This window comes from Astatotilapia calliptera, chromosome 1 (genome assembly GCF_900246225.1).
Source record: "Astatotilapia calliptera chromosome 1, fAstCal1.2, whole genome shotgun sequence".
Lineage (NCBI taxonomy): Eukaryota > Metazoa > Chordata > Actinopteri > Cichliformes > Cichlidae > Astatotilapia > Astatotilapia calliptera.
This window is the reverse complement of record NC_039302.1, coordinates 21,171,602-21,197,676: the sequence shown is the minus strand read 5'-3', so window position 1 is coordinate 21,197,676 and position 26,075 is coordinate 21,171,602. Positions and strand designations below refer to the sequence as shown.

The 26,075-nt window shown below is 39.8% G+C and overlaps 2 protein-coding genes across 3 annotated transcripts; both read right to left on the bottom strand.

Annotated features, from left to right (window-relative positions):
- Positions 1 to 283: 283 nt before the first annotated feature.
- On the bottom strand, positions 284 to 11,048 carry slc38a7 (solute carrier family 38 member 7). 2 transcript variants are annotated; one of them, XM_026169385.1, is made up of 12 exons: positions 10,864 to 11,048; positions 9,705 to 10,135; positions 8,796 to 8,849; positions 7,132 to 7,276; positions 6,112 to 6,256; positions 5,765 to 5,863; positions 5,618 to 5,675; positions 5,388 to 5,502; positions 5,044 to 5,191; positions 2,642 to 2,841; positions 2,498 to 2,549; positions 284 to 1,378 (listed from the first exon to the last, which is right to left on the bottom strand). In XM_026169385.1, exons 2-12 carry the CDS (start codon positions 9,954 to 9,956, stop codon positions 1,276 to 1,278), a joined length of 1,371 nt encoding a protein of 456 aa, XP_026025170.1. In that variant the 5' UTR covers positions 9,957 to 10,135; positions 10,864 to 11,048; the 3' UTR covers positions 284 to 1,275. The 2 variants fall into 2 exon arrangements, with proteins under 2 accessions (XP_026025170.1, XP_026025176.1); XM_026169391.1 differs by having other exon boundaries at positions 10,921 to 11,048.
- Positions 11,049 to 11,991: 943 nt separating this feature from the next.
- Positions 11,992 to 19,887, bottom strand: LOC113023346 (aspartate aminotransferase, mitochondrial). Its single transcript, XM_026169365.1, has 10 exons — positions 19,681 to 19,887; positions 17,299 to 17,455; positions 16,894 to 17,022; positions 16,742 to 16,801; positions 16,481 to 16,642; positions 15,336 to 15,440; positions 15,032 to 15,182; positions 14,295 to 14,460; positions 13,681 to 13,831; positions 11,992 to 13,230 (listed from the first exon to the last, which is right to left on the bottom strand). The coding sequence occupies exons 1-10, from the start codon at positions 19,761 to 19,763 to the stop codon at positions 13,108 to 13,110; spliced, it is 1,287 nt and encodes a 428-aa protein (XP_026025150.1). The 5' UTR covers positions 19,764 to 19,887; the 3' UTR covers positions 11,992 to 13,107.
- Between the last annotated feature and the right edge of the window lie 6,188 nt (positions 19,888 to 26,075).

The following is a 26,075-nucleotide window of genomic DNA, read 5'->3' as shown; positions in this document are numbered from 1 at the left end:
TGTAGCATACCCGTGTTTCTGACAGTCCCTTTTTTCTGTTTTGTCAGTTGTGTTCACAAAAGTACTTGCTGGGTTTCATTAAACAGGAAAAATATAACTACATAAACATGAAATCAGAGTCACAAAAAAAAACAAAAAAAAAAAACATGTACTGCAAAAATGGTTATTAAAGTTACAGTTGGTACAAAGATGAGGGGTAAAGTCATTTGATGTAGTTTAACCATGTCAGTGATCTGTGCTCTGTATATCTTTAGTGTTGGGATATTTGAAGAAGAAAAAAAAAAAAAAAAAGCTCCCACTTTGGTTTGAGGCAAACAAAAACTAAAATTATTTCTATCATCACATTAACTTAAAATGTCACATGTGTAGTTTGCTCAGTTTCCTTCCTGTCGTGTCTTAAAACCCTTTCGTGTAAATAAAGTGCAAAGTGAATGCTTTGTAGGTTACATCCTTCCCTCTCTTTACAAACCTGTGGAGGTGGTGCTCATTTGTGCAGATACCGAGCTGCCCTTTTCACCCTGTTTTACACACTGGCTTCAATGAGCATATCGTTGTAGGCTTTTGCTCATTTGTACAAATAATCTAATCTAGTCCAATCTAATCTAAAATTCAGTTGTCAAACTACCTTGTACTATAACACAATAAATTACACAAACCAATAAACAAAAAAAAAAGTAACTCATTTTTAAATCAGTTTTAAAGTGTAGTATGTTTGGTTGTTTTGTCCCTATAATTGAAAACCTCATAATCAAACTGCCCTGGCTCTGCATTAATGCCAGTCTACGCCTTTACATACATTTAATATGCTTTGTCCTACTGTGGTAACGTATCACTTAATCCAGTTTGTTTTTTTTACACTGATGAGTAGACAAACTATTAGCAGCGACATAATTAGTACTGAACATGAATTACATTATGACATGCTAATTAAATTACACAAAGTGGTACAATTCTTCTGTTAAAATCAATCTGATTAAGTCCTTCGGCTCTTGTAAACAGGAACGTGTCATTGTTACATCCACAGAGGGGAGTAAGGAGTGCGTGTCCCCTCTGGAAATAATGACACAGTAAAACACATGAAACATGCTGTTAGAAGCGTCTGAATTCCCTCAGCATGACGGGGTGACTCCCCAATTGAACAAAACTCTCTAGACCTTCATGTCAGTACGGAGCAGGTGATGTTTGTCTTTGTTGTTGTTTTTTTTCTTTGGTCATGAGACGCTTTGTATCATCCAGAGGCCTGAGAGCAGCACCGGCTCGTGAAAATTATTCCCTTCAGTTGACGACGTCCTGGTAGATGGAGTTTGTCGTGGTGAGGCCAAATATGAACGCTCCAAGTGTAACCATGGCGACACTGAAGATCACCAGCCCGTGCCAGCTGTGAGAGAGAGGAAATACATCCGTCTGAGCATGGATAACTTTTTTTGCAATAATGACAGTGAATCATGTGGCTCCAATGTCAAAAGATTAAAGAAACTTTAAAAAGTGTTCAACTGGAAAGTTTTTCTTCAACTTTGATTCGTCACAGATCAAACAGATGCAGAATCTCAGTGGCATAAAGACGGGCTTATCCAGTTTTACAGCTTTTGCTACTAATAAAGACGTCTCCCATGGCCATTCATACCGCACTAAATTAATAGATAAACAAAGAAGTTATAGAATAGTTATTTTTTTCAATATTTACTCTATAAATTTCAGTTCCACAGTAATTAATAAACTAATTAATAAAAAAGTGCCCATTTTCTGTAAATTAACAAAAACCTTAGTCTGATCAACAAGCTCTCAGAACATCCTCTGCAATGTTAAACATTTACACCCAAACAGTTGTGCTGACGCTTTTCTGTCATCTGACATCTGGGATTAAACGCGTAGTTAAACTTTTTTACAACGGCAAAAACGGGAGCGTCACTGGTCTGGCCTACTTAAGATCAAGGTATGCTGTATGTAATCTGTTGTAGTCATGTAATTGTGAAGGGTAACTATAATGTAGCATCCAGAATTAATGCAGTTTTAAAAAGTGTGCAAATATGCCCACAAGCTCAATGACAGCCTCACATGCAGAGGGCCTTTTGAGGTTTTGAATGTGTAGTCAGCTGATAAGAAAAGAGTGTCATGCAAAATAACCACTGCATGATTGAAAAAAAAAAAATAAAAAAAAATATATATATATATACACACACACACACACACACACACATACATATACACACACACACACACACACACACATACATATACACACACACACACACACACACACATACATATACACACACACACACACACACACATACATATACACACACACACACACACACATACATATACACACACACACACACACATACATATACACACACACACACACACACACATATACACACACACACACACACACACACATATACACACACACACACACACATATACACACACACACACACACACACACACAGAAAGAAGACCAGAACTCAGCAGGTTTGCAGCAGAGCCTCACCTTGCAGATCGGACGTCAGTCTCTGAGAGTTTGGCTTGCATCAAACACAAACCTGTAAATTTAAAGAAACACTGGGTTGGCTTTACAGCGCGTCAATAAAAGCTGCACAGAAAACCCGAACAGAGCAGATGGCGTGCAGTGTACCTGGGAAGACAAAGATGAAGCAGGCTGCCAGTCCTCCGATCAGAGAGATCACTCGACCAATATCTGGGATGAAGAGGGCGAGGACGAGGGTGATGATAAACCACACCAGCGTCTGCAGGATCCTCCTCCTCCTCTCACGACGTACACACACCTCTACCTGTTCACCTTGGAAACGCAGCCAAAGTCCCTCTATAACTGCCCTAAAACAACACATGACCACAGCAGAGTACTGAGAAGAAAAGATCCATAAAAACTAAATAAGGACTTTAGTACACACAAACACACCGAGGACATACCACCAATCCCTTTGACTTTTTTTTGGGGTGTATTTTTAAATCATCTGATACAGATTTTAAAAACTACACACGGGGTACCACCTGAAACAAATCCCACATCAGTGCTCCTTTTCAATTTCTAAATATTGGAAAATTTAGTAACCCTAGCATCACTAATAAACATTTAATGAGGACAGATTATATTTAGCCAACAACAAATACATAAATATGGTCAGTTTCTTCTGCTGGCAATAATTTGAATGCATCTCAGTGCATGAAAAAAAAAAACAACAAAAAAAAAAAAAATCACAGGAAACAAAAAAGGCCAAAAAAGAAAAGATGTAAATTATCTGATGCCAGTAACAGGCTGCAGTGAGAAATCTCAAAGATATCGCTCCATAAGTTTTTCACTAGTAAGAACTGACAGCCTTACCAAAAAAATAAATAAAAATCAGCTTATATATTTTAGACACTTGAAATGCAACCACTAAAGGAAATGGATATGGTAATAAATAAAGGAAAGAAATAAAGTAAAGGAAACAGCAGAGCAAAAAAAAAAAAAAAAAAAGAAAAGAAGAAGAAATGCTCACATGGTAAAATACACTGGATGATGCAATAAAATGCTACAGTAAGCCAACAGATGTTGAACCCATAATCATCATCACTTCTGCCACTTTGCTGCTATTATCTCTAGTGTGTTTCAACCCGTATGTGTGTCTAGTTTGACAAATACACACTTGAAGAGAGAGAGAGCAGCAAATTAGCAGTAAAGACTCACCCTGGGCACATAAAATAGGAATGTTTATGGTTTTACATCAGGATTTTTTTCCTTACATTTGCAACTTTGTAAACTTAAACTGGTAAAAATCAGCATTTTATCACCTCAGATGTTTATCAAAGGTTAAGCCCTTTCTTCATTTTAGTGCAAAATGCTGCGGCACGATTTTTAACTGGCAGAAGAAAATTTGATCGCATCACTCCGATTTTGGCCTCTTTACACTGGCTTCCAATTGAATTCAAGTCCTTTTATTGGTTTTTAAATCTCGAAATGGTCTGGCACCTGTTTATTTGTCTGACTTGTTGAAGCCCCACGTCCCCACTCGTTCCTTTCGGTCAGTTGAGCAGCTGCTGCTTTCGGTCCCAAAGTCACGGCTGAAACTTAGAGGAGACAGAGCGTTCGCTGTTGCTGCGCTGATGCTTTGGAATAACCTTCCTCTCCATATTAGACAGGCTACATCAGTGCCAGTTTTTAAGTCTTTATTAAAAACCTATTTTTATTCCCTGGCTTTTAACTCTGTGTGTAACTGATTTTTTTTTTTTTTTTTTTTTTTATTGCTATGTCTGGTTTTATTACTACCGGTATGTGCATATTAGTATTGTACAGCACTTTGGTCTACCAGGTGTGTTTTTAAAGTGCTATAAATAAATAAATAAATAAATAAATAAATGATGATGTTCTTTTTAGAGAGAAGAGGCTCTCCTCTAGTAAATCGTGCTGTCATTAACTTTAATATTTAACATGCTCATTGAGCCCTATAGAGTTTGAGATGTAGCTTTGGGGGTTTCTGCAGTTTCTCCAAGTATTGGGGGTCTAGTCTCAGGGTCAACTTACTGGGACGTCCACTCCTGGGAAGATTATGGCATGTTTTGACACACTCTCCACCTCTAAAGCTTCTGCCTTTATAGAGGTGATCACGCTTGATTAGACTCGATTAATCAGCTGCCTTCAATCAGCACCACTTAGCTGCTGCTTATCCAAAGAGTGTTCTTTGCTTTTATTTTTACACAGGAATACAAATAAAATACTTTATTTTGATTATGCCATCTCACTTTAAGCTTTTCTCAAGATGTAGGGGAGGAAATACAGTTAGAAATGGAGGAAACAATATGCACTCAGACGCATGTGCAGCTGAAGCAGCCACAAGAAAAACTGAGACGCTCAGATTACAACAGAAACAGACAGACACAGTGAGTATTACTCTATTCTCTGCTGAGGAAACCTTTAGTCCACTGTAGCTTTACACTGCATATGGTTTTCTGCTGTATTGTCTTGACCCATTAATATATCCAGATATCAACTACAGCTTCATCATTAGTATCACACGTTTTAGCTTTGCTGTGTCTTACCTGCCACAGAAGTGTAAAATAGGGTAGGAGGTGACCACACAGACGATGATGAAAGCTCTCGCAATGGCTACGGCGATATCATCGGGGGGGTACGACATCAACACATCCTGACTGACGTTGGAGCCAAATGTCAGGAAGCCGCAGACACCTGAACAAATCAAAAATCACACCAAGGATCGCTTCACTGTAAAAAAAAAAAAAGCAAACCTGCAGGCTGACTACATTTCTGGAATATATTTCCATGCTATAAAAAATACCTTCAAGTACCTTTTACATGTAGTTTCTCAAATGTATTTAAAAGTCAATTATAAAGATGCATGTTATTCAGTATATATGTACAATACCTGTTCCAGTGTAAACAAAAAGGCAGATTAACATGCTGAAGGTCACAACAAGCCCCCAGGGTCTGATCTCTTTCCTCCTCATGCTGTTGAACACTGGCACGGAGCTGACATGGCACTGTGACCGGAGATCAGGACGGAGAAGGCAGGAGATACAGTTTATTAATATTAAAGTCTAATCATAAAGGCACATAGCTTAAAATCTCATCAAATGATACCAAATGAGGAGATACCTGGAAGCCAAAGCATATGGTGGGCATTGCATTAAAAACTGCAGTCCAGGAAGCAGAACTGTAACAAACACAATGATTTAGCAACTCAAACAAAGCCAGATGAGGAGGATGCAGATGTTTAGAAAGTGTTGTGAAATGTGTCCACACCTGGTAGGAACATAGCCCGGAGTCACCTCTTTGTCCGGCCAGAAGTACTTAATGATGACCACTATGGTAACATACCAGGTTCCCATCACACTCAGAGTACTACCAGAGAAAAAACGAACAACTCAAATAATCAGTGTGTAAATTTAAAAAAAAAAAAAAAAAAAAAAAAAAAAATAAAAATAAATAAATAATAATAATAATAATAATAATAATAATAATAATAATAATAACAATAACAACAACAACAACAACAACAACAACAACAACAACAACAACAAGAAGAAGAAGAAGAAATCAATTCTCAGGGTGAAAATAAGCTGCAGGTTAACAGGGGCAAAGTTCTGTACCTGGCATACTTCTGGAAGCCAATCTCTTTGGGGATGGAGAGAGGAAGAATGACCAGTATCGCAGTCAGAGAGATGGTAAATTTGCGGTTAGTGTACCAGAAGTGATCGTCTTCACCCTCTGCATTATGACCTGCTGCAGCGATCACTGTAACAAAAAAACAAGGATTTCAAAAACACTTGAGAAGGCCCCAAAGAGAAAGAGCCAGAGTACAATCTGCTGTTTGCTGGAGAAGGGTACACGGTACAGAGCAGGAGATTAGCTAAAGAGCTGTACACACAGGAGGGATGAAGAAATGCAGACGATCTAAGTCACAAACACTTCATTCATTTCTAAATAGCAAAAGGCCAGAGTTGAATTCTTTTAAACACTGTCAGCATCTCTGGGTTGAGTTAATCACATGAGAGACACGTTTACTGAGCGAAAAAGCTGAGTAGTGTCATCTCTGATGTTCTTTGCCCTCATCATTGATGACACTGACTTTTTTTTTTTTTTTTTTTTTATACTGCTCTATGACAGAAAGACTTCCCCTATTTAATACATCACAGCTAAATGCAAAAGGAAAGCAGAAATTTCATTTAAATGTAGGAGATGATCGGAACATCTCACAAAACCTTATATGATTTAAATTTGGCTGATCTTCCTTTTAAAGATCATACTCTTGTCCACCCCAGACCACTTTAAGTGTCATTAATATTTTTGATGGCTCCCTGGAAGTCCTGTCCTGTCCCTGCCTCTGCAGCGTGCGCTGGATCTTGTCCTTTAAAATGAAATCTGAGGTGAAGGATCTAATTTCATGTATGGAAGTGGTCAAAGTCACACAGAGTCAAACCCAGGAAACAGGGCTTGTGGTCAATAACGACTCTGTAGCCAGAAAATTTTTTTTAAAGATGGTTTTGAAGAGATGAACAGCTAAATTTAATTCAGGTGCATCTTTTGTCTTTTACATTCCAGTTTTAGGGGTTTTGGTTTTCTAGAGACGAAAAAAAAAAAAGCTAACCAGTCTGATAAAGTACACTTACAGCGATCGAGCTGGTCTCCGATGACAATGAAGAAAGCAATGCATGTGCCAAATGTGTAGATGGCAATAGCTACTTCACATACAACTCCTGTGACTTTCCCGCAAGTGGCTCGAACAACTTCCTGATAAGTAGCTTCATTACTGACCTGAATAAAAAGGACAGATAATTTAAAAAAAGCACGTTGATCAAACAGTAGGTAGGTACACGGTAGTGATACTAAGGTTTCTCATGTGACTTCATTATCCGAGAGTTGCCTGCCATATTGGAGGAGGTGATGCAATCTATTGACTGTTGAGGGTGTACATGTTTTTTCATTCACAATTGTGACAGTTCATCGCATTTATGCTTAATGTTTAATAAGTTTATCACTCACTTAGACCCCAGTCATACAGACCTAGAGACCAGTCAGTGACCGCACCTGGCAACCTTTGGTTCCCAGGGAAAAATGTATATTCCCCAACTGGCTGGCGAGTGGTTGGAGACAGTCACTAGGTAAAATCTGTAGCACAGAGGGTGGTGACCCAAACACCTTATTGTGGTTGGTTTGCAGATTATCACAGTCGCCCACTTCAAATGCTCACCAACTACTCTCCAAATGGTAACCAAAGCAACCAAAAACAGGTGTTTGAGTCAGCACCATATAGCTCTTCACAACCAATTTCGACAAGCAACCTCCAGCAATCGCCAACCAGTCAAAAAACACACACATACACATTTGTTCCCCTAGAAACCAATGGTTGCTAAATGGCCTGCAATCGGTTTCTAGGCCTGTGTGATTTGGGTTTTATTCAATTAACACAAAAAATTTACAAAGTTGCCCGAGTTAAATTCACAAGGTTAGCAATCACATCTGTAGCCTGTATGCATTTACCTGAATTTTCATTTGCCACCATTAAAATCATCATCATTAAAATGTCACACTTAAATTAGCCGTTGAGTTTCAGCGCCACTGAAACAAAGGTTAACTGTCCAAATTAGGTTTTTCAACACAAGCCTGTGATATTTCCCGCAAGCCTAAACGGATGTATCCATGCACTCACTGAGAACATGGGTTCCTCCTGCAGTGTGCGGCATTTAAAACAGGTTTTTCTACATAACTCCACAAACAACCGGGCAGCAGGAGCATCGCTGTTTACTACTTGAGTAATTCAAGTCACTCTTAATTGGCTATCTTGGATTCTGCCAGCACGCAGGTTAAAGACACAGAAAAACACTTTATCTTGGCTACCACAGCTTGATTTACCGATGTCTGCATAGTTATTGGCAAAATTAAGGTTGGAGTCTCACACATTTACATAGCCAGAAACCATCCAACAGCTGAATGTAAATGATTTTCTTCAGCGGATATTGTTGCATCACTTAAAATTTACTTAATTCAGCTGACTCAGTCTTAGCTTTACTCTTTTATTCCAGTGTTGTGTGAGACGCAAGCACAAATCTGAGCTACTGAGGAAGTGAAAGTCCAAACCTATCCATATGATCAGGATTACAACCACAGAATAAAGAAGTTGTTACTTAAGAAGCCTGCGCAGTTTGTTTCACTACGAATGAAGGAAGAAGACAAAAGAGAGACAAAACTGTTCGGAGTTCGAGGTCCAGAACATGGCAGAGAAAACATAAGAAAAACAAGTGAAATGTGAAGAACGTTTGGGGGCAACACAAACCAGGGAGCAGTATCCAAGGATCACCAGCCCGGTGATTATGAAGATCAGCATAAACTGAAACACAAGGAAACACAAAGCAGCACTACATGAATATGCTGGTCACATGAATACAGAGAAAGCAGGTGCTCTGATTGTCAGTTCTTGTATTCCGGGAATGAACAAGCTCATGCTATATTCAGTCTGACTCCCTTTCCAGCTAACCTAATAATAACTGTTGGTAGTGACATAAAATAACTTTTTTTTTTTCCTTTCAGCTTCTCTTAGTGCCAAAAAATGTTTCACCCTCAGCGTAATGAGGGTATACATTGATCAGCCACAACATTAAACATCAGAGTTATATTCTGGAGGTCCTTCTTGACCCTCCAAAACTGGTCTGGAGACTGGGCAATGAACACGAGACATCCCTTGGTGTCTGATACTCTAACACTGCCAGTGGATCTCGTAGATTAAAGGGTGTGACTTGTGTGGTTCACATTCTTCTGGCACATCCCGCTGATGCTCTGTCAGACTGGGATGTCAGGAGATTGGAGACCAAACGTCACACACTGGTTGTGTTTCTAAAGCTGTTTCCAAGCATTTTCTCAAGAATGATGGAATGCATTGTTCTGCTATAGGATGCTTCCATTGCTATCCAATGATGTGCGTGGCCTCTAGCAATGTTAAGGTGTGTGGTATGTCTCAAAGTAACATAGGACCAGGACCATGCCAGGTCCCAAGACCTTTTAGGACAAAAACAGGATCCATTCATCTCAACACTCAGTGGTTTTAATATTATAGATGATCAATGCATGTAGTTCATAAAAACTGAGCAGAGCAAATTATAACTGAATCCTAATTTAACTGTACTTCATGACATACATGCTTCATGCAAGACAAAAGAGGTGTAGCAGAAGCGCATAATCTCCTCACCATCTGAAGCACGAATCCTGCAGTTATACCTCCTGCCATATTGAAGGCTGCAGGAAAATTGAGTAGACCCGCTCCCAGCGCTGCATTCACCACGATGAAAACAGCGCCTACTGATGACACCCCCGAGCTCCTCCTCTCAGACTCAGGTTGCCGAACAGAATCCACACTGGGGCTCTGCAAGAGCCACGCCCTTTCTCCAGAGTCACTGCTGCCAGCACCACCCCAGTCCTCAACATCATTTTTAATTGCCATGAGTCACCAAGGTGCAGCTCAGTCTGGGAAGCGTTAAGCACCTCAGAAAATCAGGTGAGGAAATTTGAATGAAGCTACGAGATATAACCCAGCTGCAGATGAATAATTATGTCCAGTCAGGAGCCAGCTGAGGTTTCTCAACGGTGATGGTTTGATGGTGAAGTCATTTGGAGATTGAGCTGTAATAAAATATTGTCTGCATTTAGATACATTTGGGAGAAGCGTGGTATCAAAATAACATACTGAGTACATTAGATGGGGAAGTAAAAAAAAAAAAAAAGTGGTTTGAATCACGAGTCATGTTTGGTAAAACGGTTTCTGCTCACTGATTCCTAGAAGTCCATAATATACTGTATGTAGAAATTACCCAGTTTAAGGCAGTGAAGGGGTACTATTCATTTTAGGAAGATGACATGATTCTTATAATCACCATGTTTAAAAAAAATCAAAATCAGTGAGCTCAAGAACAAACATACGTTTTAGAGAACAGTCGTTTTACAAGTGGATCTCTTATAAAGTAGCTAATGAGCGTACGGCAGAAAGTGTAGGAGAACACGCAAAGCTGCCAGGAATAAAGCATGGAGGTGATTTATTAATGTTGTGTCCACCAGATCTCCAACACACACACACACACACACACACACACACACACACACACACACACACACACACACACACACACACACACACACACACACGGGTATCTACAGGAGACACTGGTCAAGTAATCCACCTTTTATCGTAGCTAGATTCAGGCTTTTGTTTTCACTAAGGTAACAATAGCATTTATCAATACACCCATACACCACTGTGCCTACATTAGCTAGCTAGCAAACAGCACACCGAGCTAAAGAGAGCTCGTTTTCGACAACAAGTCCACACATTTAAACACCTCCGCGTTACTCACAATAAGGATTAAAGAGTCGTCTCTGTTTCGTGTAAGACTAAAGTGCTCGTATCCTACCTTATGCCGCCACCGCTGGAAATGAGAGACCTCAGTGTTTTGACCGTAACGTGACGAGCAAGTCACATGCGGTACAATAGAATTGTGGGTAATGTAGTTCCCCCTGTCGTTTTCATAAACCCAGTGGGATTACCTGAGGCCTCCACTCTTGACAAGAAGTTGTTTCTACGCTTCCTTATATGCCGCTGTTTCTTAAACTTATGGCGAACATATAATGTACTCTTTTGCACAACCTGTCTTTTTTCAATCCAATTTTTTAACTTAACCTTTGTTTTTGCTATAAATATACTACTGTACATTTTATGCTTTAAATTAAAAGTATTGGTAAAGGCCGATTTTTGTGTTTCTAGAATATATGTGTATGCTCTATGTTGTTCATTTCTGACTTCTCAGAGGAATCCAGTGTGCTGGTTCAAAGTGGTTATAAGAATATGAATTCAGTTTTGCCTAAAATAATTTTTAGTTTGAAGGTGTTTGTGGGGATAGGTTAACTGGATAATCCAAATTGCCACTAGGTGTGAATGTGCGAGTGAATGCGAGTACGAATGGTTGTCTGTCCCTGTGTGTTAGCCCTGCAACAGACTGGCAACCTGTCCAGGGTGTACCCCGCCTCTCGCCCTATGACAGCTGGGATAGGCTCCAGCGTCCCCCGTGACCCTGAAAAAGGATAAGCGGAAGTGAATGGATGGAAGGTGTTTGTATCATGTTTGACAGGTGGTCTATATTTGTTCATTGCTGTACAGGGCTGTTATCTGTAAATAAAACAGAACAAAGAGTGCATGTAACCATTTCTTACATGGGTAAACTATTATCCAAGAACATATCAGAAACTTAAAGACCAATGAAAATGCAGCCACACCCATTTAAGCAAATGCATAAGTCAGAGCACTCTGTACTTTTGTTTGTGCTTATGCAAGTCAAGATCATTATATACAAGTTTAGCCTATCATAGCTAACAAAGAGCGAGGAAACTCCCCTGGACCTCAGTGCAATAATCCATCACTTGGGATCAGATGTAGGTTGTCTGAGCATGATGTAGTGGGTAAATGTGAAGTAAAGGGACAAAATTAACTGGTTTCACATCTTTACTCTTTAATGATTTATTTGTTCAATGATGACAAGACCAACGATCCATAAGAGAGAATGCAAAAACATGGAGGCAGAGTACCAGAAGTAAGAGCAGACTCGGGCAAACCCCACATTTTGTATTGCCATCTGTGTCTCACAGTCCAGATTCACACACTAAAAACATGATGTTCATCTGAATGAACAGCGTGCGCGCATCATGAGATGTGGTGTTCCCCCGAAGAAAGTACCCCACACAACTTTACCATGGAGTACAGACTTTTCATTTGGAGAGTAATTTTGTGTAATAAAAATTCCTTGCAGTGGGATTGACAGATTTATTGTCTCCATTCTCAACGCTAAACCATGTGCTTGTTTGTATCTGGGCTTACAAGAGGACCAGCAGAGAGAGACCGCTGCCCTGTAATCACCAAAACAGAAATCAAACAGATTCAAATTCTACTGAAACAGAACAGATAAAGAGTAAACTGCTGAATCATTGTTAGGGCAGATCCACAGAGTAAAGAGATTACATGATTGGCAGATGCCCATTAGTACAGTAAAGCCCAGTGAAGTGCCAGTGATGTCTTGAGACTCAAACAGTGCCTCACAGGTTAAAGTGCTACAACTCCACAATTAAAAGGAAACCCTCAGATCAACTACAAGCTTTCACAAAGAACGAGAGATCTCATCTCCGCCTAGCATCGCCTAGATAATTTTTCCTCAACGTTTTAGAGTGTGGGCCCACAGCAGATAGAATATACATGTAGGAGGACACGAATGTACAGCCAACAGTTTATTTCTGATAATAAATAAGCAAAGATGATTCAGTCATGGGAAGAAATCTCTCAATTTGGCAGGGGAAGCCTTTAGTGAAATGTAGAGGAAAGAAAGTGTAACTGGAAAACAGAGCCTGGAACAAGAGCAACCGTTCCAAATTTATCTCATGATGAAAGCCAGTCAGGAAACAAAAAGGCTACAACTTAGAAAAAAAAAAAAAAAGAAAAGAAAAAAAAGGAAGTTTTCTAAAGGTGGAATGAAGGAGACAGAATAAATGACGCTTGAAGCTCCTCTTTAGTGCTGCTCCTTCTGATTTTTGCTGCTCTCCCAGCACGATCCACTCTACTTGGTGACTGCGTGGATCGCGTCTGCAAGGTAGCCCACGTTTCCAGAGGTCACACCTGCCATGGAAATTCTGCCATCCTTGGTCATGTACACTGAGAACTCTTTTGTCAAGCGCTCGACCTGCAGGGAAAGAAAACAGCACAAATGAGGCAGAGGAAAAGGGCAGTTTTATTGTTTGTTGTTTTTTGAAATAAACATTCATCTGCAGGATCAAGACTCATAATGTCAAACAAACAAGACTGAAGAATGCACGTTTTTAAATGAGACAGCAGGCGTTTAAGACCACATTCTTAATGCAACCAGGCAAATACAAATCGCCACTAAACTTTGTAACGACTAAAAAGTTAAACAGCAGTAAACCATTACCCCCTGGTGGTGAAACCTCAGTCAGTACAGAAAGCAGCTTTACACAACAGATATGACTGTAAGAGTGGGCCTGCCAAAAGGCAAGTCTCTTTCCTAAGAGAAACTCTCCTCTGATATGACCTGTGAGGTTTATTGCTGAATGACATTATTCATTACACTTTGTTTAAATATGAAAACATATCAATTTCTCTGCCATTACATTACCTGTTCTGGCTTGAGTCCTGTGAAGCAAAACATCCCGATCTGGTCGATGACATGCTGCCAGTTGTGGGAGGAGCCATTCTTTTTCAAACCGGCCACCAGCTGCTCTCTCATCTTGATGATGCGGTTAGCCATACCATGGACCTCCTCCAGCCTGGACACAAAAAACAAAGAAATGCATAACTGAGCGTCAACCTTTTTGGGGCACGCTGAAGATTTGAAGCGTTCCCAAAGTATTCAGACTACATTAGTTTAATGTGTCAGAGTTTAAGTTGCTAGTTGGCAGCAGCGCATAGAGCACTGACCAGGCTCCATCCCTGAAGGTGCTGGAGCTTTGTCTCTAAAACCTGACTTTACTCCTGGAACATGCTCAACTAAGGTAGTCGTGTCACTCCCAGCTCTGATTTCTGTGGCCAAAGGAACGCAGCATAAGTGCAGTGTTGTGATAACCTAAGGAGCTTGAAGAGAAAGCAACTGGGCTTCATTTGGTTTTAAAACTGAAGAAGCCTCTTGGATGAGAAGCAAAACCTCTGCATGAAGCTTAAAGAAGGAAGGAGCCCAGTATTTAAACCCTAGTGGGGTCGTCTGTGGATATGTCCATGTCTAAAAGGTCGTACCACAGTGAGTGCAGCTCTGGCGTGTTGAGAATAGTTGCTGCAATTCTGGCACCATTCACTGGTGGGTTGGAGTAGATGGGCCTGATGAGGATCTTGAGTTGAGACTCCACCCTCTTTGCCTCCTCTGCATCTTTGCACACGACAGTGAAGCCTCCGACACGTTCACCTGTCAACATGCACAGCAAGTCAAAAATATAAACACTGATGATTTAAAAAAAAAAAAAAAAAAAAAAAATAAAAAATAAAAAAAAAAAAAAAACCTCAGGGTTTAATACAAGATTTTGGTTCACGATAAACCACCACCTCTACTGAACAACCAAATTTAAGAAAATTGAACAGGTTATAAATAAGCAAGGATAACAGACACACGATTAAATAGCTTGCGATTCTTGTGTTACTCATATTTTCCCAGACTCGTGTAGGTTTTAATGTGGCCCCAGTGTCAGAAGGTGTCAGTAATGCACCTACAGACTGTTTGCAAGACACCACTAAACAGAAATAAAAGACTAGGTAGAAGGAGACTATTCTAACCATATGTGGCCAGTGAGAATAAGTGTTGCCATACAAGTGTGACAACATTCAAAACTCAAAAGAACTACCGCTGTACCCAAATAAATATATTTTAGTATCAGCATTTTCTCAGTGGGTCTTGTTAAGGGATCAAGATAGATCTGCTCAAATGTTTCATTTCAGAACAGAAAGCACCCATTTAGGAGCCTGCACTGAATCTGACTGACCATAGAGTCCCATGTTCTTGGCAAAGGATTGCGACAGCACAATGTTGTGACCGTTTTCAATGAAGTGGCGGACAGCCCAGGCGTCGCGATCAATGTCTCCACTTGCAAAGCCCTGGTAGGCCATGTCGAAGAACACGAGTAGGTTCCTTTTCTATAAGAGTGGTGGTGGATGAACAAAGACAGACAGCAGTTAATTATCCAGAGCTCATCAATTTTGCTGTCTTAACTGTCAGAGACCTCATGAGATAAAAGCAAAGCAACCGTTTCATCATTAGCATTTTCAGAACCTCTGATAACCTCTCACCTTCACAATGTCAGCAATCTCCTTCCACTGCTCGGGCCTTGGATCCACACCAGTGGGGTTGTGGGCACATGCATGCAGCAGGATGATGCTCTGCTCTGGGATTTTCTGCAACATAAACGAGGGTTTCAGTTAGTCAGCCTACAAAAACCCACACACTACAGACCTGACCGTGTTCTCACAGCAGCAGTACTCGTACACTGCTCATGCACTAGATATGACTAACATGAAGTGGTTCCTCACCACGAGATAAAGCAGCGTTTTCCAACCTTTGAGCCATGGCACATATTTCACATTAGGAAAGTCACAAACAAAAATGTCACAAAAAGCATATTAATAATTTTTCCGTGTGCACCAGGTATAGCGGAATTGGCTCAGTTTGTCCCCAGTATACCCTTGTCTTCTTCTCACCACTATTCATGCTAGGGCCTTCATCTGGGTTGGAATTTACTCCAGGACCCAGGTCAGATTAACTACATTTTCTTTTCAAATACTTATCTATTGCTATTACACGCTGCATTGTCTCACTCGCATGACTATTATGCAATTTCTCCTGTTTTACTGGCAGTTGGCAACTGATTTAATTAGAGCAGGTAGTTGAACTGCCCTCTAGTGGAAGAGAATGTAATTGTTCTGTTTGTTACTCAAGCCAATCGCTTGGAATACCAGATAATCTTCCACAGCACACCTGATCATTTCTCACACCACACCTATGTGCTGTAGCACAGTGGTTGGGAAATACTAACATAAGGGGATGAGAATTACATGTACATTTTAGCAAATCTTTATTATACACTGATGCAACAACAATTCACACTATGCCCAGTGAAGCTTCCCTGATATCTGTGTGTAAACAGAAAGTGGGGCAAGACCAAAGTCCTCTTGGATGGCTCTTAGTATAAATACACCGTTTGCACTACACACCACAAAAGTAAAAAAAAAAAAGAAGAGTCCCATGTCCTGCGTTCTTTTCCTAATAAAAGGAAAATTTCTTAAATCTGATCACTACTCTCGAACTTATCCTTCAAAATCACAGATATCATTTGGAAAACTCAAAGGATAAAATCATCAACAATAATCAAATTGTTGGGAAAAATGCTAAACATGTTTCATTTTCTTTTGACGCATGTATTTTACGCATTTCTTACAGAGATGTCATCCAGAGCTCCTTTGAAGTCAAAGCCACAGGTGGAAGGTTCATAGTAGCGGTAAGCTTTGAGCTGCATGCCAGCATCTCTGAAGATGGGTGTGTGGTTCCCCCAGGAGGGTTTGGGCAGGTACACATCATGTGGCCCAGGGTGGAATCGAGCCTGTGACACAGGAAAAGCTAATGAGCTAAGGCATACCAAGAAACCTAATTTTTAAAAACAGTTTTTAAATGCCAGGTGATCAATACAAGAAGACCTCACCAAGAAGTTGGCTCCAATACGCAGAGATCCAGTTCCTGAGATGGTCTGGACGGTGACGCTCTGTCAGGAGAAGAAAACTGCTGTACTGATATGGATTTCTTTTAAAAGACAAAAACTTGTCCATCGTCAACTGAACTTTAAGTTGAACTTACTCTGCTACTTTTCAAAACCTCATTTTCGGGACCAAGAGCCAGCTGAGCACAGGCTTTACTGAATTCAGCCAAACCACCAATGGGAAGGTACTCCTTATCCAGCTGTTTAGCTGCAATGATAGCCTCTGCCTAGAAGAAGGCAAAGAAAATGAGGCATAAAACATCCTCCTTTCCATCAGCTGGCAATGGTGTGTATGTATATGTATGACACACACATCTATGCATGTATGACACACACATCTATGCATGTATGACACACACATCTATGCATGTATGACACACACACACACACACACACACGCGCACACACACGCACGCACACGCACACGCGCACGCACGCACACGCACGCACACACACGCACACACACACACACACACGATAATTTAATCTGGAGGTGGATCTACCTTGCGAACACAGCTGAGGACAAAAGGCTTTCCTTGATCATCCCTGTAGGCTCCCACTCCCAAGTTCATCTTCTTGGGGTTTGTGTCCTTCTTGAAGGCTTCAGTCACCCCCAGGATGGGATCAGGGGGACCCATCTGCACTCCACCCCACCAGGAGCTGCACCAAAGCAGATGAGAATAGTACTTAGATTGTGGTCACAAACACTAATGCATCTTTGAAGAGGGGCAAAGTGCTTTTAAGGTACCACTACCTTGTACAGTTTAATGCATGTAGCCTGCCAACAGACTGCAGATGCAAATTAGCAGTAAGCTAAAACTGATACAATGCATCAAATGGCAACATTTATGTTAATATTGTAGATGGCTTTCCAGAAAAGGCCAATAAAAGAAAAAAAGAAACATGCTGCAGAGCCTAATGCCAGCTTAGCACCTCATGTGACCTGGAGATAACACACTGACTTAAAGACGCATGAATGACACATGCTTGGCTGGTACAAGCATCATGAAACATAATCCCATCAGGAAGTCCAGAGTCCAACAACAAGTGTGACAGTTAATCGGGGTCAAAAATGTCATAATTACCCAGTTCCCACGACAACAAACACTCAGTGGAGTATTATATTCCACTGAATGAGTATTACCGTTCTTTCCTTTATTTGCTCTTCCAGCTTTCAGCATCATCTTGTTGAATATCATTCTTTTCTTTTTAAGCTTATCGATCTGTTTCAAAATACTTGATGCTAATTAAAATATTTGTTTAAGTGGCTGATTAAGGTAAAGAAACTAAACAGTCCTTGAATTTCTTATTAACAGTACTTATTAGTAATTTAAAAAAAAAAAAAAAAAAGGAGAAAAAAGTCAATCAGTTCACTGGCCGTTTTTCTGCTTTCACATCGTCAACTGATATTAATACAATACATCTCCGTTTGTACATAGATTTAGGAAGCCCACACCCACTATCACGTTTTTTTTTTTTACGTGGCATGATTTTACTTTTGCTGCACTCTTGCCCTCACAGACATGTTATTGTATCAGGTTTCTTCTACTTTCTAAACTTGAGTCTAAATTTAGGACAGGACACTTTGCAAAGGGCAAGTGTCTCCAAAGTGACATTAAAATATTATTTCTATCATTTGGCACAAACTTTTTTCACCTAATTACCATCTATATAAACAGTATTAGTTTTACTGTGTGTAACATACTACTGTTGACATTAACAGCAGGAACGTAGTAACTAAAGTGTTATTTGCGTTCATTTGTCTCATCACACTTGCAGTGTGCATGCAAGCAGAACCTTTGAACAGACAAACTTCAGCGTTTATTTAAATATTTACTGAGAAGTTATCAGAGATCAGTAGAGCAGAGGCCTTTGTGGCACCGTAAAGGGCAATATTGTTGTTCACCCCTATCAGTTTCTGACATTACCGTCTAAAATTACACAATAACGGCTGGCTGCGTGCTTGAACATAAGACACCGAATCACGACAGCAGAAGCTAGAAAAACGAAACCTAGAGTTACTGCAGTGAAGGGGTAAGCTAAATAAAGTTTCTCACGTTCACAAATCTCAGCATTTACGAAAGCTTGAAGTTAAATATTTTAATCGCACAAACGAGTAACTGTGGACAAGTTTGTCCTCCAAGCACACCCTGAAAGGACACACCAGTGTCTCAATTTCCACCTGGAAATTAGCCAATCGGCGCTCAAAGGTGGGAAGCGACAGCCAATCAGCTCGCACGACTTTACAAACTACGACAAGTCGCTTAGCTCAAACTGTGCAACTGAAATTATCGCGATTGTTTAAGTCACTCAAGATGTTTTCAGGAGCAAAAGGCGAAACCGTTTATTAACAATTAAGTTAACTGTTTAATACTGTAAACTTAAGCTGCTCTTGATAACGTAACAAATCCGACTGGGCTTCAGTCTCCACCATGCTCCGGTGCTAACACACCAGCGTGACTTTCATCAGTACCGTTAACCTCATTAACAGCAACTCAAAGTTGTGGTAACTCAAAGTTACTGTTTTGAGGTCAGGTTAGAAGTAAGCAAAGAGAAAGTTTGTCTTAAACAATGGCTGTTGACCTTTCAGGCCATCAAGTCACAAGAGGACATCGCTAACCTACATATTAGCTGCTACCTGGGAGCAGATGCTAAACCCCGGACAACAGCAGGCCGTGTAAAAATCCTTTGACCTCAGTCTGAGGTTAGCTGACCAGCTATTGGGGCTACACTAACCGCAGAGCAACCAACCTCCACCATAAAACACAAGGTAACGTCAACCTTCAAATAACGTTTGTTCATTGAGCTAGCTGCAAAACGTGACAGTTCATGCGACCACGTAGGTGGTGCTTAACGAACCGATCGTCCACGTTACTGCCTTTTACCTGTTGCGGGTGGACAGGACTCCCAGGGACGGGGAGATGTTCCCCAGGCAGTAGACCATCTTGCTGGACTTGAGCAGAGCCATCGTTGCTGCGTTTGGGAGGCGAGCCTAGAAGGATGTGGACGGATGTGAAGGACAGGCGAGACCACGCTCCTACGATCTGAATACGCGCTGACGTCAGAGCAGTCGCCAGTGATCGTACGGTGTCGTTTCGTCTGTATTTATAGCGGAGAAGAAAGAGAAGAAGCGTGAGTAATTTGTTATACATACACACAGAAACCAGGTAGTAAAACTCAGTAGCGGTTTTTGATACGGGCGGTTACCCGGGGCGGCATCGTGGCGGGGGGCGGCATCACAGACATCGGCAAAAAAAAATTAAAAAAATGAAAAAAAAAAAAATTGCTCGTACTCGTGCTGCCCCGACATCTATCGCCGGGAGTAAGGGCGCCCTCGTTTGCGAGGTGCGCCTGCTGCTTGAGGCACAGGGAGGAGAGGGCGGGGCGGCGGGGGATTCTCTGGCTGGCTGGAGCTCGCAAAATAAAATAAAATAAAAACAAAACAACAAACACGAAAACACCAGACATTATAATACAGACTTATAATTTGCACCGATGTTTTTTCGAAATTCTGTATGCGAAAAGTGAGCGCGAGAGCCCTCGGTGCGCCTGCTTGCTGCTGAAGTCAAAGTAAACTTTATTGTCATTTCCGCTACATACAGTCCAGTTAGAGAGACGAGGCAACAAGGCTCCAGTTACAGCAGTGCAAGTAAACAAACAATACATATAAGAAGAGTAAGAAAATAAATATAAACTATAGGACTATGGGTAATTGGATCAATAACAATTTAAAATGTATATTTGATGGTTTAAAGTCTCACACACAACCCGTCGAAAGTGGAGGGGGGCCCTGCTGCTTCCAAATAGAGCACATTTTATTTATAATGTAAATCCAAGCCCATTATGTATTCATGATTTGAATCCTGGGTTGTGTGAAATCTCAGAAAAGCACCCTAGACAAAGTGAATCTGTGAACTAAGGTGTAGGTGTGATAGATTATGTTGTGGTGACCTTCGAGTTGGGGGGGTGGGTGTTCATACTGGAGTGCAAAATTAAAACCAATGGAAGATGGACAAGAAAAGTTCAAAGCCATCAGGTCCTCAGTTTAGAAAAAATAGAAAAGAAGAGGAGGAGAAACGAGCAAAAGATACAGGTATGCAGATGTGTCATTGGATAATGGCAGGTCATCCTGCAACAATCAGAATCAGAATACTTTATTAATCCCTAAGGAAATTATGTGGGTTACAGTTGTCGATCCTACGTGCTGCACAATAATATTCAATATTTAGTATTTACTGTTATATTCACATAGATTATCGCAATGATGTTGTTTATTATATTGCTCTCTCTTTTTTTTTTGCTTGTTTTCTCTTTTTTCTTTCTCAACAGGTGATCCAGGTGATTGATATATGTATTTTTTGTCTGTTTGTTTTGTTGGTTTTTGGTTTTTGCCCTTTATCACCGCTCCTCTTCCCAGCTGCTTTTCTTTCCCTACCTCTCTTTCTTTCTCTCTTTTCTTTCCCCCAGTCATGTCTGTCCCATGTGTAGCAAGTGAAAATAAAATAAAAATTAAAAAAAAGATTTGATATTATAATCTGACTCTTAATCCCTAGAGTAGTGTGGCATGGAGAGGGCAGTGAAGAAGGGAGGGGGACACTATACATACATAAATCCACACAAGAGCAGTGCAATCTTATTTTAAATTACATAACGTCTCCTGGATAAAAGCCATCTGACTCAAATAGAGGAGCTTTACGTCTTTTTAGTCACTAAATTTTCAGGGGAATTGATTTATTTGACACGGGCATAATAACACTGCATTAAAACACACAGTTATGCACAAGCACCATATGCACTGCATCTAATTTACAACACCTGTCCTGAGGTGAGACAAAGGGAGCCATATATAAAAATATGAAACAGATATAAAAATAAAGCTCAAGTTGAATACAGAGTTATAGTGCGGGTGTGCTTTTATTTCAGCCACAGTTTATTGCTTTTGTTGAAAACACTGAAACTGGTTTGCATTTTTATATCACAACCTTTGCTCTTTTAATGATGGTGAGATGAGATTTTGTGCATTGTGATGTGACAGTTACTGTTTATTGAGGCCTTTGTGCTGTTTGTAATGCAGTGCTGATGTCTGGACTCTAAAATATCTCTGAGTACTGAGGAAGCATGGCATTGTATGTATTTTAAAATAATCCTTAGGTTGGCTTTTAAAGCTAAACATACTTTGTTTTCCTAAAAAATGAAAAGAAAAAAAAACAATGTATTTGTTCATTTTTAAATAACTTTTATTACCTGACCTTACAGTCATGTGATTGGTAGTTTTAGGTTATAGCAGGACTTTTCTGCACACATTATTCACGTCTTTCAAATCTTAGATGTGAGTCTAAAATGATTCCTAGTTCCCTGATAACTTAATTTCTTTTTTTTATTCCTTTTTCTTTTTTTTTTTTTTTGCCATGAATGCTAATTTTTGGCATTGTTTACTTGTAGAAAAAGTAATTGAAAATTTTTTTTTTTTTTTTTTCACATCTTGTGTTAAATGAGAGAAAATTTAAATTAGAGTAAAATGTCAGTCATATATATGTAATCTCTGTAATATTCTGGATATTTATAAATGAGCAATTTGTATATTTTATAGCTATTTCTTATACTTTGTAACTTTGTAATATATTATATTTTTTAATCAAGTTCAGTCTGTTACTGTTCTTATTGTCTTGGAGCAACTGCAACTACATAATTTCCTTAGGGATTAATAAAGTATTCTGATTCTGGATTTAATGATTCACAGACCATAATGGATATGCACAAATAAATACAAACTTCAAAAAATAATAATTAAGGGAACACTGAGTCATCACAGTATAAGTCAGTTAAAGCTTCCTGGAGGTCATTTTGTAGGGCTCTGGCAGTCATCTTCCTCGTCCTCCTCATACAAAGGAGCAAATTCGGGTCATGCTGCTGTCTCTGCTGGGAGACAGAGCTAACCTTCTTGCAACAGCATGTTTAGATGTCATCCTGGAGGAGCTGGACTACCTTTACAAGCTGAATGGGCAGCAGGAGCCCATGCTACCAGAAATGACTCAACACTAGAAAAAAGTTGACATGATAAGGAAGGATAAGGACAGATTAATGATCTGTAGCCACTGCCTGCTAATCAGGCATTTTACTTAATATAAATAAGAAATAAGATGTAAATAAGATGATTGCAGGAACGATGCCGATACATATTAACAGCATTCTGCAATTACTTGATTTTCCACTTGAGGGCAATATAACACAATAGGCAGTGTCTGTCTGTGAAGGTTCTCAGTCATCCAGGTCATCGTAGTCTAAGGAGCTTGGAAAGTAAAGCGCCTGGACTTCTTTAAAATGCTTGAGGACGTTTCATCTCTCATCCGAGAAGCTTCTTCAGTTCTGATGACTGTAAAGTCAGAAGGTGTCTCATAATATGGCTTAAAACTGTCTCTTTTTAAGCTTTATACATCCTTACCATAGTAATTTTGATGATCGCTGTGAAAAATATTAGAAGATGGAGTTCATTCACACTTCAGTGTTTAACATAAAAAATCAAGCACATGATTGTACCTGACACACTGCAGAAGATTGTGCTGTTTCTTTCAAGGAAGTAAAATAAAGAATTGCCATTTCCTGTGTCCGTGTACAGGTTCTTCCCACTAGATGGAGACCTACATATGTCAAATGTCACTATATGTGTACCAGCCAGCAATCCAAATTAGCTATGTATCCAACCTTTTATCCAGGGGAAGAGGCAGAGTACAAATTGCCGGTCCACAACCATTTATATTTGTATCCACACTCATAGCAAATAGATAATCATCAATTAAGCTAACATGCATGCATTTGGTCTGTGGGAGTAAGTCAGCATCCAGAGAAAGCAGGAGCATGGCTGTGTGTAAACTGCACACAGAAAAGCCCGAAACAGCCACCCAGAACTGCCAGCACCCCACAAATGTGACCTGGGAGCTAAACAGCTCCACTAACATAACAAATGACAGGAAGACTGAAAGTTTACATTGGGATCCAACCTTTACAAACACATTGCAATAATCTTTGCTTCCATATTAACATCCAGTCGCCCAACTCCTTTTCTGTTAAACTCCCTTATTCTTTGTGGCCCTCTAATCATTCAGGGTGCACGAATGAGCTGTGGTTTGATGTTAAGGGGCTTCTGCAGTCAGTGCTGCTCTACATGAAGATGTCAGTCATGCTTATTTTCTTCCAGAAGCAAACAAGTTTGCAAGAACAACGACCCCGCTTTCACTCAGTCTGTGTGGAAGGAAAGAGCAATCTGGAAGAGCATCACACAGCAGAGCCTGGAAGTCCATAAAACGTTCTTCTGCAACTTGACAGAAAACAGCAGCTTTCACTGGCACACCAACACAGTGACAGAACAGGACGTATACTTGGCTTATGTGGGACTGCCAGTGTGCAAAGGAGATATGGATATTTCCAGCAAACCCACATCAGAGAGAGGGACAGACATGAGGAAGAGCACAATGCAGATTTGAGCTTTTTCTTTTTTGTTTAGTCACAAGTAACATGCAAGGGTTTGACTTGGAATAGATTGTAGCTGAAGGTTCATCATTAGTGACTGCACCATATGTTTGTCTGAGTATGATTCAAGTAATATAAATATGTAATAAATAGTAATATAAAATGTTAAAGCTACTAAATCGTACCCCAAAGCAGAATTGAAGTCATCCTACATTTTTGCTAAAACCACTGAGCTGAAAGAAGTTTAAGTGATGAGGAGAAGAAGGAGGCTGAAGAACTGTGATGTAAACAGATCAGAGTGAAAAGAAGCATTAAAATGGAAAAGCACCAGCAAAAGAATAGAGGAAGGAGTGGTGAGAGAGGCCTGTTATTCACTGTAATGCTGAGTGATGTTTCACTGCTTACCTGAGATTTTTGAAGAGGCCCTTTAGGAAAATATTACCTAGGATACATGTGATATGTTTCTGTTGCCATGGCTTATAAAAACCCCTCATTATTTACTTCTCTTTATTCCCTGTGAGGTTCTGAGCTCATAGATGGAGAGGGACAGACATGAGGAAGCAGAGCTCTGTGATTATAAAAGGACACAAAGCAGTGCAGAGAACCAACAAACATTACATTTAGTGCATTTATCACATTTAGTAATCGGCACAATGTAAAATAGTGTCTTAAATAGTGTCTATTTATTTTTATTATTTGGAAAAAACTAACGCAAAGAGTTCTGACAACAAATTTAATCTGACAATAGAAATACTGACAGAAATATACAGGAACAAAACAAGTGAAGCTCGTTTCTGCCACTGAAAACACATTTTTCAGTCTATAAGTCAAAAAATTGTGTTATTATATTCAGGTTATAGTTATTTTCTCAGAAGTTTGAGGTAATAAGTCAAAAATTTGAGATAATAACCTGAAATTCTGATTTATAGATGGCAAAAAAAATCCTCTTTCCAGTGGTGAAAACAAAGTTTCATAATAGGAAGATATCAGTACACAATTGTTTTATTCTTCTTGCAATCATGTTGGTGATGCGCAGGGTTCCTAACAAGATAGAGCTTGTTTGGTGCAGTCTGCTGTTTTTTGTTTTGTTTTTTAAATCTAAGACCTGTAAGGTTTATTATCTTTCTCGGTGATCGGAGGAATATATGAGTATGCGAGGCCGTGCATACATAAACAACTACTTTGCTCCATACTGGTCTTTTTTTCATAGCAATCATTTGGAGGCGGTTTATTTTATTTGGGAATAAACATGCAGGAAAAATGATGGCTTTGTTCTATTACAGAGCCCCAGTAAGTCATAACACTGTGAGCCCAGATGCACAAACCAGGACCCTGAAACTAAAGTGGATAATAGTTTTATTACTCTTACTGGGATCAAGACTTGGTTCCCAGCTTTTTCCACTCATTGTTTATCTGACGTCTCATAAAGCAGAATAAATGAAACACCTGTGAGGGAGTGCAGAGCCCTTAACAATACTTCCTTGAATTTTAATGTGTAAAAAAGCTTGGATGGCCGTTATTATGCACCTTGTGGCCATCCAGCTGCAAAGAACATTATATGTTCTACCTATGAGTGCATTCATCATTATTGCTTTTTAATTGCCCTGTAATAGTACTGTGACTTCAGCTGTGTAGATTTAAAACAGGGTACTCAAATAAAAATATTCGTGTTTCACTTCAGTGTGCATTTCGGTCCTTGGTGTGGTTTAGGTAGAGGACAAGAGACAGACAATAAGAAGGAAAAAATGTTTGTACAGATTTTTACAGGCAGCATAAAGTCTGCAAAAATCAAACTAATATACATGTCAACAAG